General features: G+C 42.9%; 1 protein-coding gene across 1 annotated transcript in view; it reads left to right on the top strand.

Moving 5' to 3' along the window:
- Positions 1-12,397, top strand: part of COL6A3 (collagen type VI alpha 3 chain) — a 237,613-nt gene that overhangs the window by 45,566 nt on the left and 179,650 nt on the right. The window contains exons 2-4 of the mRNA XM_086956302.1: positions 392-506; positions 4,223-4,840; positions 10,547-11,149. Of these exons, the coding sequence (XP_086812428.1) occupies positions 404-506; positions 4,223-4,840; positions 10,547-11,149 (1,324 nt within the window). The 5' untranslated portion in view covers positions 392-403. The remainder of the gene's footprint in view (positions 1-391; positions 507-4,222; positions 4,841-10,546; positions 11,150-12,397) is intronic.

The following is a 12,397-nucleotide window of genomic DNA, read 5'->3' as shown; positions in this document are numbered from 1 at the left end:
CTTCCTGCAGGAAGGATACAGCTATCTAAAAATACATGCGAAGTCCCACAACACTGAGTCATATTTTAACCTATGTGAAAATACAAAGGAACAGAGATGAACAGCAGCTCTAGGCTGTCAGCAATCACAAAAGGGGGAACTCAGGGGTTGCTGAACAGATCCCAGTGCTTCTGATAGGTGTGCGGGGCTTGGGCAGTGTCAGCCACACCTCAGGTGACTACATATCATCCTTGATGGCTTTTCAAAGGTTTTAGCCTAACCTTGCCGATGCTCCAGGCTGTCGAGAAATCTACCAATGCATCTTAGAGCTAACGTTACCTTTTAGAAGGCTGACGTCAATTAAAGACTGGTGAGAGGTACTGACTGTTATATTTTTTGTTGTTTGGTTTAGGTCAGGTGTTTGATGCTTCAAAGGCACACCAAAATGAAGAACCAGCGACTATGTCCCTTAGCGGCAATTCTTTGCCTTGTGCTTTCGGCCCTGTACAGAATCGAAGCTCAGCCAGGTAAGTCGTCGGCACCATCTTTGATTAGTTATTGCTTTTTTCAAGAACATAGACTTCTTTAGTACTAGCAGGAAAACCTCTACTCTTTTTGTACAAATCTAAGTCTGTTTTGTGTTAGAAATCCTCCTGTCCGGACCAATGCCACATGTTCTGTCATTTGTCTCTTCTCTTCTTCTTCCCTTCATTCTTTAACCTTTGTTTTTTCTTCTCTTGCCCACTCACGTTGTTTCTATCACCTTTTCATTTCTCCCACCTGCAAGATGTACGTAGTTGAATATTTCCCTGCAGGCGTCACTCTGTCCTCACAAACATTTACATCTCTCCCTCTTCCATTGTCTTGTTCTTGCATTTGCTTTAATTTCTATATCATATTCATGCTTTCGTCCTTTATCGCTGTATTTCTGTCTCCTCTTATTATGTGGTCTCTCTCTCTCTCTCTCTCTCGCTGTCTCACAGCTCAATTATGTTGTATTCTCATCCCTTCTCAACACAATTTTCTTTCACGATTTGTTTTTGTTCGCTTTGCTATTCTTTTTATGAACCTCTGAACTTCTTTCCACCCATCTTCTTCCAGGATGTATAAATGACCAACTAAGACCAGTTGTTCGGTCTTTAGTGCCTGTCATCAACAGGTCTGTGTGATTGGGAAGTGTCTGAATATGGCCCTTGTATCTGCTCACCCCCTTGTTTGTGTTGTGGTGTGTAGAGAACCTACGTGGACGTGTGAGAGAGTTTTGGAGAAGGGGTTCCTGAAGCAGGTTATCGAGCTGGAGTAGGGAGCTTTCCAGGTTTGAATGAAAGACAAACCTGCAAATAACACGGCAGATTGACAGCCTGGACACCCAGTGCACTATCATTGTGTGCAAAGGGGAAAAAGAGGAATGTGTTGAGTCAAGGAGAGCTAAAAAGTAACTCGCCCATGAAATATGTTGAGCAAAATGTCGTTCAAAAAGGACCCAAGAAAAGAGTTTCAAATGACAAATCAAAGTTTTCAAAGTAAGGGATTGTACTACTGAATATCGACACCAACAATATTGAAATCAAAGGATATCGAGAGGTAAGTGCCTGCAGGGAAGCCTAATTTTAGTATTCCTAACTCCACATCTACATACCTTGAATATATATGTACTAGATTGGTACATATATGTGAAGTTAGGTATGGAAGATCTAGACTTACTTATCAATATTTTATTTTTGACATTCTGTCCACGATATTCTATCCCATCGATATTGTGGTTTCGATATTCAAACTGCCCACCAAAGTAAGGACTCTGCCCTCCATTGACATAAGTGATCCCAAGAAGCCCTATTTGCGACTCCCTAATCCTGGCGTAGAGAAACTGAGAAAGGAGTGCTTAACTCACCGTCAGTCCTTCTAGCATTGTTAAACTAGGGAGTCTTTTAACGTCTTATAGAAGTAAGGGCTACATGTGCAACATAAAATGTACAATACGTGGGCAAACAAAACTCCATAAAAGCTGTAAAGCTGGAAAGACATTTAGCAGGGAGACTAAGGGGCACATGCATCAAGGTAGGCTTTTGCGATTCCTTAATTGCGATTATTAAGGAATCGCAATTAGGAATCGCAAAAGCCTATGCATGTAGGAATCGCAAAAAAATTGCGATTCCTAAACATTCCTTAATTGAGACTCGCAAATTGCAAGTCGCAATTAAGGAATGGCTTTCCATTCATTCTTATGGGCCTACAAGCCCATGGGAATGAATGGGAATTGCATGCACAATTTGTGAGTACCCAATAGGTACGCGCAAATTTCGCATGCAATTTCAAGGGTGCAAGGGTGCCAAAAGGACACCCTGTTGCACTCCTGAAATTGTAATGTGAACACATGTTGCGCACACACATGCCCAAAGGGCATGTGTGTGTGTAACCAGGAACTTTGAAAAATGCACTTTAGTGCATTTTTAAAAGTTTTTGCAAATTACCATCAAGTTCAAATTGATGCTAATTTGTGACCCCTATTCGCGAAATCGATATTTGCGATTTCATCATGCGTTGCATTCAGGGAATCTCAATTTGTGATTCCCTAAATGCAATCACAATAAAGTAAACGCTATTTTTGCAATTTCTCAAATTACGATTTTTGCATTTGGGATGGTACATCCCAAATGCAAAAATACTGGTCGCAAAGGGGCAGATTTTGCGAACCTGCCCGTTTGCTACCGTTTTTTCGCTTGATGCATGTGGCCCTATGTATCAAATAATCGAAAATATATCACCATACAACTGGGAGAGAGTTAACTATTCACAATCTTCATGAAAATCACAAAATAATTCCAATAGAAACATAAATTCTCCTTTTTTCTTCAGTGGTTTTCTTGTGACTCAAGAAAAACACATGCCATCTCATTCAGGTCCTAAAAAGCTTAGCACCTGTTTACCATTATTCCAGGGCTGGTTGATATCTTTCCTGGGCACGGCAGTAGGGTTACAGCAGCGCTGATCCCTGGAGTTAAAGTATATAGTCAATTTCAGCTCAGCTGTTCAGCAGAGCTGGCCTAAAACAGTGATCATGAGGCACTGATACGGATGGGGCGTGGTCGCCATAGACACAATGGACTTCCTTTTCCTGGTGGGCTAGTCTTGAGAAATCAATTTCAGGTTTAGGGCATGATAAAACTACCACTTAATGGAAAAAAGTGTAAAGCCATTCTAGGGTGTAAGCAGGCGGTAAATAAAACGACCAATAGTTCTTGTCAGAGTATATCTGTTTAACCCTTCAGTCCTGCAACTGGCAAAATCATCAGCTTTTGCAAAATAAGGGCAGCATGGATAGTGAAGCTGCTGTCAGCCTTTTGTACTCACTGCCTCTCTCACAGCATTAGAGCTGTCAATGACATGGCATTGTTGAAAACAGAAACTCAAAGTGTGCCCGGTGGTTCTGTGAGTGGCAGGCGCCAGTCAGTGGTCTGCAGCGAAATAGACAGATTTAGGTATGGCTTGGTCAGACTATAACACTCTTTTTGATTCCATCACTCAGCTGCCCTGTTCCATCAGTCATTGGTTAATATCTTCACCTCCTCAAGCTATGAACACCCTTCCAGTGCTGACAAAGGGGTGGGCTAAGCTTCTTATACCATTGCATCAAACAATAGAGCGACTGCCCTTCCCTCTCCACCCCTTCCATTAGGATATCCTCACCTTCTGCTCCAATGCACCTCAGGTTAGATTGTGTTCGAAAGCCTCCTAGTGCTTTGGTCCATTGATGGTTCCTACAAAACAGCAGGCGTTTGGATACAGATCGGCCATGGTATTCCTTGAAAGTCTGCACAACAAGGTGACTATGAGGTCTAGTGCAGGAGGAATTGTTGCCTTTGCTCTGCAGCTCACATGTGTCTACATGGTGAGCCCGCCCGGTGGGCATCAGAAGTGGTAAAGCAGCCTAGCTATAGGTATCAGGGATGCGACTACGGTGCCACATTTATATCAAAAGCCCATAAGAACATGTTTATTTGTGTATCCAGTTGGAGGGCATCTGAGAGTGACTGCAAGCACCACATTGATCGGAATGTGTTGGACTGTTGTTGAGTACATGGATGTCTGCGGGACATTTCTTTGGTATGAACCAAGTAATAGAAAGGTGTCTGGAATTGCTTAACTGTGGGGGGTATGGGAAGAGAGGGCACAAGATGTAAAACAAACGTGGAAACTTCTGAAGTATGAGTAAAAATTCCTAAACCAATGTCTTGTTTTAAAGATCCTAAAAGTGTTGCTGCTGCAGATATAATATTTCTAGTGGATTCCTCTTGGAGCATTGGACAGGAGAATTTCCAAGAAGTTCGCCAGTTTCTGTACAATACGGTAAAACTCTTAGATGCGTCAGCAAATGAGCTTCGTTTTGCCCTGGTCCAGTACAGCGGGAATCCGCACACTGAGTTCCAACTGAACACCTGCCACTCTACTGAAGAAGTCCTCTTTCACATCTGGAATATGCCATATATTGGTGGAGGAACCAGGACTGGGCTCGGTCTGGAGCATATTATCCAGAACCTCCTGATAGCTCCTGCGGGTAGTCGAGCTTACGATCATGTCCCCCAAGTAGTAGTGGTCCTTACAGACGGACGCTCCCAGGATGACGTCGGCCCACCGTCAGCTGTTCTCAAGTCTGCTGATGTCACTATGTTTGCCATTGGGGTGAAGGACGCAGAGGAAGCGGAGTTGAAGGAGATAGCCAGCCTGCCCTCTGAGAGGCACGTCTTCAGCTTGGAGGACTTCAGCTCCCTCAGCGGCATTGTAGACGACCTAGTGGCTACCGTGCTTGACACTGTGATGTCGGAGATAAGTGGGGCAAAGGCGGCTCTAAGAGACATTTCAGGTAATGGTGAGCCACAAAACTGGGTCATTACCCTGTCTGATGTAAGAGAAGAGCTTCTCTCACACTGGCTTTCTCTGTCCTACATCTCCTATTGTTCACTGATTTCCTCCCTTTTATCCACTCATTTTCTTCTTGTAAACTGAGTTAGCCATGAGAAGCTGTTAGAGGTAGACCTGTGAGAGCCCAGTTCCAAATTTTAACTCCGAAGCAGTTCCACCCTTCTGTGACATCCCCAGACATGCTGCCCCATATCTTACACCATAGAAACTCTCCTTATCACCGAGATGGAGAGCTTGGTCCTTATCCCTACAAAGCAAGACACAGCTTGGCTCACAGTGCAAGTGTCCGCATAGGGAAAAAGAGGCCACCTGGAAAAACTGGAACTCTCATTCACCACTGGGCAGGCATTGGACCTTCTCTCTGCCATTCCCTGCACCAATCAAGAGTACTGCATTTGAGTCCCATGCAGCTTGCACATGTCATTAGCTGTGATCGTGTGGTGAGCATTGAGGCTTTTAAGTTCGGGGACCAGTACCTTCTTTTTGCTTCATCACCTAACATACTCTTTGATCCTGGGAAATTCTCTTAGTATACAAGCTTCTCAGCTCTCTATCCGATGTTAATAGGCCCTACCTGGCAAGGTGCTCCCACAGGAAGCACGAATATTTATTGCAATTAACACATATATCGACTTTGAATATTGATTCAAGATTATGTAAATATCTGAGCAAAATTTCTTAGAGACCTTGAAAACAATGTCCTTTATGGATAATCCAGACTCCTATAAGAGAACAATCAGGAGCAGAAGCTAATTTTGAAACTAAATCCAAACATAGAAAGCTATAAAAAAATATCCTAGGCCGGTTGTCCCATACCCTGGTGAGTATTGGCAACACCCGGTTATATCTGGCAACACAGCTTCTGTCACCATAAGTATATCAACAACCACTGCTTTTGACGCAGGTCCAAAGCAGAGGTAAAACCACAATAGGTACTAAACCTTTCACAAGAGAGAAGAATCCTGGGATGGAGGACCCGAGGATGTTCTAGCAATGGGCCATTGGCCTAATCATTGTATATGATGCCCACATGAGGGTTTTTTCCTGGCTAGACTAAAATCTTGTTTGTCCACCAATCTCGAAGTTATTCTCCCCTGGTACTGAAGGATGGATCATATCATCGGTTTAACAGAACTTGGCAAGGACATCCTGCCATCATCTGATCGCCACAGCTTGGAGATGCCTTCAGCCTAATGAGAAAACTCCAAAGCCTGTTCATCTGGTGGGAAATGAGTGTGTGATTCCATGAAGCCCTCTCTTTCTAAAACCTAATACATTTAAAATGCCATGGACATTGCTGATTCATGAACCACCTTAAGAACAGGTTGCGGTCATCTGAAATGGAAGATCTTTGGATTTTTTGGGTCTCGATAACTGGTTGACATTAGAAAGAAGGAAATAAAAAGGCTGTGACACGTACGTATCCAACCTAGCCCTTTCACTGCTAACCTTCACTTTCTCCTCAACTGTGTAATAAGCACTGTTTTTCTTTTTCAGTCACTCCATCTTCCTTCATCATTGTACATTTAAAATGCAATGTGTTTTCATTTATTTTCATTCGTTGATGATGTGATTATCCAACCTGGTTGTTTCTTGGATCACAGTTTATCAGAGTGTAATCTGCGGCTTATAGTTTGCCCAAACATACACCTGGGTGGTGAGAAAGGAGGTCAGGAAAGAGAATGGTCCTAGTACTTTTGGGGTGTAGAGTTTTTCACTACTGCATACCTTTTCCTGGCTCCCAAATCACCATTAAGCCAGAGGCATCTGTCTTTAATACAGCAGGTCAGTCCTCCTTGGGCTGCTTCAAGTGGATTCTCAGAACAAATGTAATTTGGCTTGTATGGTCTGAGGATGACCGGCGTTGGAGTTTGTTGATTGGATTATAACGTTAGAAAAAATCTGATGAGGGACCCAATTAACAATTCATGTTGGAGGTACGAACCTAAAGCTTAAAGACAACCGTCTCTGGATCTTGGAGCTCATGCAGGTCAGGGTCAAGTTGGAAGTGGTCTACATTGGACTGAAGAGATCTGGTGATGGATCCAAGTGGGTTACTCTTGTAGTAGTAGAGATTGGCACTTGGGATGTAGTGTCGAAGAAGTATGAAAATGGAATGGAGGGGCTCAAAATGATGAGGTACGGTGCTGGATCTTGGGTTGAGATGTAAATTCTAAAGAAGTAAGTAAGTAATGGGACCAAGTGGGTAAGGAAACCAAAGGGGTAGTGGAGGTTGAACTATGGGATTGGAAATGGTATGATAAAGCAATGGAACTGTAGAAGTCATTCAGGATGGATGATGTAATATAGGAATTAGGAACCAAGAGGGAATACTTCCTAGAGTGCAGTACTGATGACAATGTGAGTTGGGATTGGAGTGCTTTGTGGGAGGTAAATGCATTACATTGTCACACTAGCCTTGGTGATGCAATAGAAGGGTTACAGTTGGTTGGGTTTGCGGTACATCCACTTCAGTAGTTAAAGCTCAAAAGTAGTGTGTAACAATGCACGTTGGAACGGAATATGTAGGCGTGGTGATTCAATGGCAGACCAGGGAAGCTGGCTTGTGTTTTGGCTGCAACGGCTTAAAGACTCAGTTAGAGGAGCATAATTGTTTGAGATTGGGTACTCTGCTGAAGGAGAACTAGGGGCAAAATAGAGAGGAATTAAGGTGCTGTAAGCATTCTATGGGGAAAGTTAGGCCAAAGCAGGTATTCATTTAATAGGAACATTTTTAATTGTATGATTTCAAAATGGTGTACACAGTTAGACCCCTGCCTTCCTGACGGCAGTGACGTCAAGATGAATAAGCCGCATCAGTAAAGATTCTCACACACCTTCTAGGATGACGAAGGACTGTTGCCAGCCCATTATCCATCGCCAAGATATATGTGAGCGGAAACCGAGGTTCCATTATGGCAGGAGGTGATTTCTCAGGTACCCTCCACTGACTGTACTCACCAGCTGTTCGCAGTGCTCTCGTATAATTACCAGAGTGACCAAAAGGCTGAAGCTGGATAATCACGTCATGAATGCTTTGAACACTGTGGTTTAACATGAGTCTGCATTGCTTAGTTGAATAACTGCATTACCAGATCCATATGCATTGGAAATCACCTGTGAATTCAGCAGTCATCAATGGAAGAGCTCTTGAGGCACGTGATTCTGTCTCTTGCAGTGACCCGATGTAGATGAGTTACCCAATACCAAAACAATGTCCGCCATTTTTGTACCTTGAGGAATCGGCAAAGTGGAAAGCTAGGCTCATTTGCATGCTGATCTGGCCACGCTCTATTCAGCTTCTAGCCTTTCAAATATTTGCAAAGCCCCTCCTGGTAAAGCAAGATAATTCTTCCCTGTAGTGCTATACCAAAACACAACTGGCAAACATGAAGAGAGTTTTTATAAAAGCAGCTACATACTGTGTTTTATGCTACAATCTGCACGCATCACACGTATGACGTCAGTGAACAGAGGCCCAGCAACCAATGAAGAACGTAATCTAGTGATCTAGCGTTCAATCGGGTTACAGTCAAGAAAGAACTTGTATTTAACCACTGTTTAATTTACAAGAAGCAACATAGCCACCATTTTATGCTAACCAATATCTTGTTTGTGGGGTTTATACAGAGCACTTGGAATTATGTGGCAGGGGAGGCCCAAATTATGTGGCAAGGATGGCTACATTACCATAATAAGTCAAAATATGTAGAGTAATGAGGCACATTTTGTGATAGTACTACTTCATTATTTTGTCATTTTTACACTTAACATAGGTTGCACCTTATTGATGCCAGTTTAACACCTAACTGTTGTAATACACAACCGAAAGGTGACCAATCAACTTTTGCAAAGGGCCTTCCATGGTGCAGCAAAATTTGTTGCCCCTTTTTTATTAACATTTTTGAACCGTTTCACCGAAAAACATTTTTTTTGTTAAAATCTGCAGCGTATGCAGCAGATGATTAATTATGTGTAAAAAGAGGCAAATCTATAATTACACGAATAATGCCTCAGTCGCACAGTTGTATAATTCCAGTGGCTTTGGTTTTACCCTTGAGGAAGTGCACTTGGTTATTGAACTTTAAGAATGTGCAAGGGGGTTGAACATGAGATAGTGATCATCTATGGTAAACGCATTCCTTTGGACTCATACCGTCCAAGGACTATGTAGATCCATTAGAAAAACCTCAATCATCCCTAGCCACCATCACCTCAGTAGTGCCCGCAACGTTCTCCCCCGGACTCTTCAGTCTGCTGGGCAGCACCTACATTTAAAAACAGTAAGAACACTACTGGGCACATGCTATAACAAGAGATCAGGCATGAGTACATGAATGAAAATAAACAGAGGAGCCAAGTCCTGTCCTGTTATTAAACTAAAATGGGTACATAGCAGGTAGACTAAATAAGAGAAAGGTTGCTTGTGAGATGAAATCACCGATCTGATATGTGACGGACTCCGCGTCTGCCCTTTTAGCATTTCGAAGTATTGGTCTATTGGGAGACGTCCCCGTGTCGTTGTAGCATAGCGTGGTTCATATCCAAATGTAAATGTACATGTATTTATATAGCGCAAACACTGACCGAGGTCGGTATCTAAGCGCTTGCTTAGGGAACCCGTCCTGGTATTCCCATGTGAGATAACCCGTCAGGGTATCCACAAGGTGAAAGCCAGGCATCCCGCCGCGAGGGGCCGTTGTGGAGATTAAGCAAGCTATTGCCCAGAGTCGCAGAGTGTGAACCTGTGAGTTGAGAAGGCACCAGAGCAAGAATTATTGAGTCCGTGGAATTTTTTAGCCCAAGACCCGCCGAGGCAGGGAATTGAACCCTGGTCCAGGGCAGATCTCAGCTTCCGGGTCTGCCGCCTCTAACCCCTGAGCCACACTTCTCCACTTTCATAATAGTATGTGCAAATTCAGTAAAGACAATAAAAATAAATGAAATTTGTCCTGTGGAATTGCTAACTCGTGTGCCATTCCTCATCCTCTTCCATTGATGCTTTGAAACCGGTGTATGTGGTGAATAATGCTTTCTGGTGAGCTCCTATTCAATCATGATGCAGAACGCTAAAGACAATGTCATTCTATTAAATGGGCTTGTGTTTGATATTTTCGTGCAGTTGGCGCAATGGACATTTCCCCATGCTTTTGAGGGATGTCATTTGATATCGTTATAGCTATGTCACTTTGTGTCCTTGGTAATAACTGTCCAAGCCACTGCCTATTCCTAGCATTTATTTTTGCCAAGATATCTGCAGTTGCCCAGGGCTTCATCCTGGTAGCAACTACTGCTCTACGTAACTCTGGTTGAAGGATTGTTTTTCTGAGATCTTACGGCATCCTTTAATGGAGATATATTTCTCAAAACGAGATGCAATGGATATGTGTCTTAAGCAGGACATACCTACCCCTCTCTCTATAGTGTAGTTGTGCTGTGGTGCTTCACTTATGCCAAAGTACAAAGTCATAGCTCTTGGGGAAATGTCCAAGATTGCCCACTGTACCGTGTTTCTTAATGGGATTTAAAGAAACATGTCCGCACACTGAACAACTGCATGATATCACCACATTTTAATGCTTTCACCGTTTTTGCCTTTCTTTTCCCTCCCTCTTTTGTCTGTTTTTTTATCCTTTTTATTTTGAAGCTGAAGATTCTGCCGACCTTGTCTTCCTAATCGATGGATCAAGCAACAGTGGACGAAGCGGTTTCCCTGCCATACGCAATTTTCTCATCAACTTCATTGATGGTCTGGAGGTTGGGGAGAACCAGATCAGAGTTGGGGTTGTTCAGTATAGCAATGATCCTAGCACAGAATTCACACTGAATGACTATTCCACCAAGGCTGAAGTACTGGATGCTGTGAAGGCACTTAGGCTCCGTGGGGGTGATGAGGCCAACATCGGTGCTGCTCTGGATTTTGTGGTGGAGAACCACTTCACCCAGCAGGCAGGCAGCAGGCGGCAAGAGGGTGTCCCCCAGACATTAGTGCTGATCAGCGCCGGACAGTCTAGCGATGAAATTAGGGAGGGATCAAATGCATTGAAGCAGGCTAGTGTAATCACGTTTGCTATTGGTGCAGCAAGGGCTGACAACGAAGAGCTGAAGCAGATTGCCACGGATGAAAGCTTTGTGTTATTCGCCCCAGATTTCCGAGTCTTGGGTGATCTTCAGGAGCAACTATTGCCTTATATTGCGGGTGTGGCACAGAGAACCATAGTTTTGCAAGCTCCAACCATTATCACAGAAGGTATGTATGAATTTGTAAAAGGTAAATTGATTTCTAGGTGTGAGGTATGTATAGATGCCCCCAGAGGTACTTTACTCACTTAGACTTGTTTATCCAAATATAATTTGTCACTTCTGGAATGGATGTAATCTGAGATAGCAAATGTTCTCCACAACATAATTCTACCTTGGTTAAGGGAGGTCACTTTTGACAGCATACCATATTTTCATCTTTATGGTAGCTCCCCAGTAGACAGGTAGTCATAAGTTACTGGAAGTGACGCCGGTCCTGTCCTGTAGGTGCTCAGTGTATTGAGGTGTAAGATATTTATTTTAATACTGCGGACGAAGAAGCTATCTTGTGGGAGATGGTTCAAACTGAGAATGAGTTTTCTTAGGGATTTCTGGTACTTTAACGCATGATTGGCTACATCCAATCTGGGGATTTATATATGGTTTTGAAACCATATCTCAATAGAGATAACAACGCAGTAGAACTAGCTGGAGAACAGGCACTAGAGAGGAACCAGGAATATGGTACAGCTGTGGAAGTACCACATGGTTGTCAGTAAAGTACAAGAGGATCACATTAATCCATGGAAATTTTCTGAAAAGGTAATGATGTTAGATTGATGGGAAGGAGTATAGTTTAGCGAAAGCCAAAAGTAGACTTCCTCACAATTGAAGCCTGCCATAGTCTCTTTGTGAAAGAGTTGTAAGTACATTTGTTGAATCTATGATATTCTTGACAGACCCTGAGGGTCCAAGGGAAAAGCATGAGAAATTCACTGTAAGCATTTAACTGTGTAGTACGGCAAGTTTGGCTACTGTTATATGACATTGCACTTCACACTTTCTTAATTTTTCTAAATTTGCTGGCTGCTTCTTTGGTGATTGTATTTTTTTCACGTTTTCAATACCAAATTGTCAGATTAATAATAATCTCAATTTAAAATTAATCTGATTGTAGTCCACACAATCCAATGCTAAACTGCAATATCTTGTGGTGCGTTTTGGTGGAAGGGAGAGGATGTGGCGCATAAGCCAGAGCTGCCCATTCAGGACCTGGGGATCCAGGTTCACGTCTTGGAGTTGGCTCATCATCCTGTGATTCTGGGCAAATCACTTAATCTCTCTGTGCCTATGGACAGCGCCCGGTTAGCCTACGGGTGATAAGTTGTAATATATAAATCTGCAAGTTATTTAAATTGATTTATGTAATCAGGTAAGTGGCAATATAAAAATTGCTTTGGGACAATTTCATTACACA

The sequence above is a fragment of the Lissotriton vulgaris genome, chromosome 2_1 (assembly GCF_964263255.1).
Source record: "Lissotriton vulgaris chromosome 2_1, aLisVul1.2, whole genome shotgun sequence".
NCBI classification, from domain to species: Eukaryota; Metazoa; Chordata; class Amphibia; order Caudata; family Salamandridae; genus Lissotriton; species Lissotriton vulgaris.
This window is presented reverse-complemented; position numbering and strand designations above follow the sequence as displayed.